This window comes from Notothenia coriiceps, unplaced genomic scaffold, assembly GCF_000735185.1.
Source record: "Notothenia coriiceps isolate Sejong01 unplaced genomic scaffold, NC01 NC01_scaffold00036038, whole genome shotgun sequence".
In the NCBI taxonomy this organism is placed as follows: Eukaryota; Metazoa; Chordata; class Actinopteri; order Perciformes; family Nototheniidae; genus Notothenia; species Notothenia coriiceps.
The window spans coordinates 1-4,286 of NW_011368739.1; the positions used below are offsets into that span (position 1 = coordinate 1).

Consider the following 4,286-nt stretch of genomic DNA (forward strand, 5'->3'; position numbering starts at 1 on the left):
CACACACACACACACAAATCAGGCCAATAAGACACAGGTGGGGGGGGAGGAGACAACACAGGGCACCAGGTGAACACAATCACCAGTCACAGACAAAACGGGAGGGGGAACACTTTCAAACCAAGGCCCATTCCCAAACCGCCCCCTACACCCTACCCCTCCGTTTGCGCGTTCACGCGGAGGGTCCGCCACTATTGAGGGCTGTTACAAAGCAACGAGTGTGGAGCGGTGTGGAGGGGGAGTGGGCTATCAAGCCCTCAAACAGCGAGTCTGCAGCGGTGCTGACTTGAGACCGGTCTCTACCTGACCGGAGTCACGCTGTGTGTGTCGTCAGGAAACAAGCTGTTTACAAGTAGTTCCAGCAAACATCCACTTATAAACTGCGATGTTAACAACCTCATGATAACCTCATATATGTTTTTAACTTAGGATCATACCTGTGTTTAGTCTAGAAAAAGGTAAATGTGTGCATTTTATTATAAAGTTGTGTATATTTACAGACCGTTGCAAAAAAACTAAGAAGCTTATAAACATCAGGTTTAAAACTAAAAGAGCTTTGAAACACAATGAAAGATGTTTGGAGTTTTATTTGAGTTATTCATTTAAACTTTTTGTCTAAGAGATGCTGATTTGAAACCGTTGTTACATACAGTTACGGCATTCCCTGTTTTTGCCGGAGAGAGGGGATGCCGTCTCAAAGCTTGCTGCTGTATTTACTCCCTCCATCCGACAGGAGGGAGCCTCGTTGAGCTGCGAGTGTGGCTACAGACGGAGTTCACTCCGTTACGGAGGGGTAGGGTCGAGGGAGTGGTTTGGGATTGGGCCTAAACCACATGTGCAATATTACAAGGCCCGAAGCTGTCAGTCCACAGTGACGAAGTTACCTTCAACAAGACACATGTGAGGGGGGAGGAGACAACACAGGGCACCAGGTGAACACAATCAACAACAATGAAGCTATACAACCCGTAACGGAGGCCGAGATCTATGGCCCCGGAGATCACCTCCGTGACAGTCACCAAACCTAATTTCCCCCTGGGATTAATAGGTATTTATATTGTTGATTAATCGATAGCAATTTTAAGGACATTTCTCTTTTTTTTGTGGACTTATATTTTATTAGGTTACCCATGCAAATTAGGTAGTCAACATTAAGGGATTGAGCATTTGTTTTAGATTGGGTCATGTGTTTGAATGACCCATCCATCCACCCCATCCCCCTTAAACCAAGTCACCTGACTTCCAGAGCCATTGCTTTGAGAGTCTAACACTGAAGTGGCCTGAAATCGACAGCCAAAGATGAGAAATACAAAGTCTGAGTATGATTCACATGCCAGGCTGGCAATCTATAGTATACCATTTGATTTAAAGGATAACATCAGCCTTGTGTGTAACTAAACTACAGAAAATTAATGTGAGACGTTTTTTTAAGTTAATCTATCTTTGACGATAAACTGGTGACAATATGGCCCGCTATATATTGAAAAATCATATACCTGACAAGTATATATTTTGTCATTTGTCAAGTAAAAAGCTGTCCACTCTTGCTTAATTCAGTAAAAAATGTTTACTTGGATATTATATTATTATTTGTTGATTCCTTAGTATGTTTGCAAATATTTTTTTTTAATTCTGATGTAAGGACCTGCTTTACATTAAAATACATTTGAAACGCCGGTAAAACGTTATTATGTAACCATCAGCAAATCAAAAAAATCCATCCCTACTGGGATATTGACTTCACCCAGATGGGTTTTCATTAATGAATGGTGTTTGTACAGTGGAAGTATATCAACAGTGTGGAGGGGTGAGGAAGAGAAGGAGTGTCAAAGAAGAAAGGGAGGAAAAGGGGGATAGAACAGAAAGGGTTTGAAAGTGTTCCCCCTCCCGTTTTGTCTGTGGCTGGTGATTGTGTTCACCTGGTGCCCTGTGTTGTCTCCCCCCCCCCCACCTGTGTCTTATTGGCCTGATTTGTGTGTGTGTGTGTGTGTGTGTGTGTGTGTGTGTGTGTGTGTGTGTGTGTGTGTGTGTGTGTGAGCGCAGTGGGGGGAAGCAGCAGTGGCAGCGCTGCATCATCACTACTGCTACTACAGAAGAGAGGAGAGGCAGTTTACTGCCTGCCTCCCTGATCTATCTCTCACTCTTATACAGACACACACATACACACACATTCATGCTATACACACAAACATACACAAGAAGTCAGCCAGCTGCCTCTGAGCCTCACTACCAGCCTCACAGAGGAGAGATCCCGGTGACATTATCCATCACTTCTGGAGGTTCGCCTGCCTGCACTCTTCCTGCTGGCAGCGCTCTGAGTGTGTGTTCGTTCCCTGTTAGCGGTCCACAGAAAAGGCTGCCACTTCCAGGTCTGACACTGCTTCTTTGGACTCTCTTGCTTTTGTTTGCTGAGACAGTCGTCACTGTCAACGTGAAGGAGTTACAACATCACAGCTGCCTGGAATATCGGCATTATTTTTCCCTCCCTTTTTCCTTTGCAAAGAGAGGAAGTGGATCCCTGGATTTTTCCGGTGGCAGTGTGCCAGAGCAGAATGCTTACCTCAGGATTTGCAGTCTAGGGGTGGTGGGATGGGGGGGGCTATGATAAACAGCTGCGAGGCGAGGATGGTTAGCACTGCAGCATCAGACTGTTGTTCTACGTTGGGGTTTTTGTTTGCTTCTCGAGGGTCCACACATATATCACAACTTAAAGCAGAAGCAGTGGAACCTGGTTGCATTTTTCATACACAATGGATTACTGTTACTTTAAGGACGGGCCACTAAGGGAAGAAAGATCCTGATTTAGGGATAACAGGAGCACCGGATGAACAACTTCAAGATTGGAAAAGAGACTTTATGGACAGGTCAATGGCTACGTTGAGCTGAAACCGCCCCCCTTCTACTCCCTGCCCGCTCCAGTCCAAACATGAACTCTTCTTCTGATGCGAACCAAAGTGGTTCTCCCCCGTTCTGCCTGCTGGGCTCCGTGGGTTACTCCCGCAGCCTGGATACCTGCGTGCTGGAGGTGGTCATCATCCTTTTCCTCACTGTGCTCATCATTGCTGGCAACCTGGTGGTGATCTTCGTCTTCCACTGCGCCCCATTGCTGCACCACCACACCACCAGCCACTTCATCCAGACCATGGCGTACGCCGACCTGCTGGTGGGGGTCAGCTGCCTGGTGCCCTCGCTGTCCCTCCTCCACTACCTCCGAGGCCTGAATGAGGAGCTCACCTGCAAGGCCTTTGGCTACATGGTTTCTGTGCTGAAGAGCGTCTCCATGGCCTCGCTTGCGTGTATCAGCGTGGACCGCTACATCGCCATCACCCGTCCACTGTCCTACGCAACATTGGTGACGCCATGCCGACTGAGAGTGTGCATCGTCCTGATCTGGGTTTACTCTGCTCTGATCTTCTTGCCATCCTTCTTTGGCTGGGGGAAGCCAGGATACCATGGGGACATATTTCAGTGGTGCGCAGACTCTTGGAAGACCAACCCAGGGTTCAGCACCTTCATCGCGGCGCTGCTCTACGCACCAGCAGCGCTCACCGTCTGCTTCACCTACGGGAGTATATTCCGGATATGCAGGCAGCACACAAGAGAGATCACCCAACGGCATGCCCGCTTCAGCTCGCAGGTGGAGGGCGATAAAGGCGAGCGGGGGGAGCGGTGTGAAGGGTGCCCGGACAAACGCTACGCCATGGTGCTGTTCCGCATCACCAGCGTCTTCTACGTGCTGTGGATGCCGTACATCCTTTACTTCCTCTTGGAGAGTGCTGGGCTGTATCACCATAAGGTGGCATCCTTCCTTACAACATGGTTGGCAATAAGCAACAGCTTCTGTAACTGTCTCATCTACAGCCTCTCAAACAGCGTCTTCCGGAAAGGTCTGGGCCGCCTCTTTAGCCCGTTGTTCCCCTCCTGTCTCGGCTGCATGGAGGCCAAAAAGGCGCCAGTTATTGGCCCCCGGGCAAACACCCGATGTCAAGTGTGAGCCCTGACACCTCTGATTTTGGATTGTTCACTTTGGGGGCATCCACCCTCTGTGTGTGCTTTGTTCAGCTGCGTAGCATGACACAGGTGGACCCGCAGTGAAATGTGCTGGGGACCCCCTGCATGGAGCACGGAGAGGTGCCTGTGCAGATGCCTGTTGGTTGTCTACAAGGCTGATTTTGTGGTGGCTGTGAAGCTTTCACGAATGCTCTTCACTGTGATGCCGCTCTTTCACAGCTGCAAAGATCACAACCTGACAACACGGAGTAAAGAAGTTTGATGTCGATGGAGGA

The 4,286-nt window shown here is 48.8% G+C and overlaps 1 protein-coding gene across 1 annotated transcript; it reads left to right on the plus strand.

Moving 5' to 3' along the window:
• The first annotated feature begins 2,601 nt into the window (after positions 1 to 2,601).
• On the plus strand, positions 2,602 to 3,994 carry LOC104963356 (probable G-protein coupled receptor 21). Its single transcript, XM_010791933.1, has one exon. The coding sequence runs from the start codon at positions 2,927 to 2,929 to the stop codon at positions 3,992 to 3,994; it is 1,068 nt and encodes a 355-aa protein (XP_010790235.1). The 5' UTR covers positions 2,602 to 2,926.
• The last annotated feature ends 292 nt before the right edge of the window (positions 3,995 to 4,286 follow it).

Coding starts and splice junctions, on each gene's coding strand:
- LOC104963356 (XM_010791933.1), top strand. CDS start 2,927: ATGAACTCTTCTTCTGATGCGAACCAAAGTGGTTCTCCCCCGTTCTGC.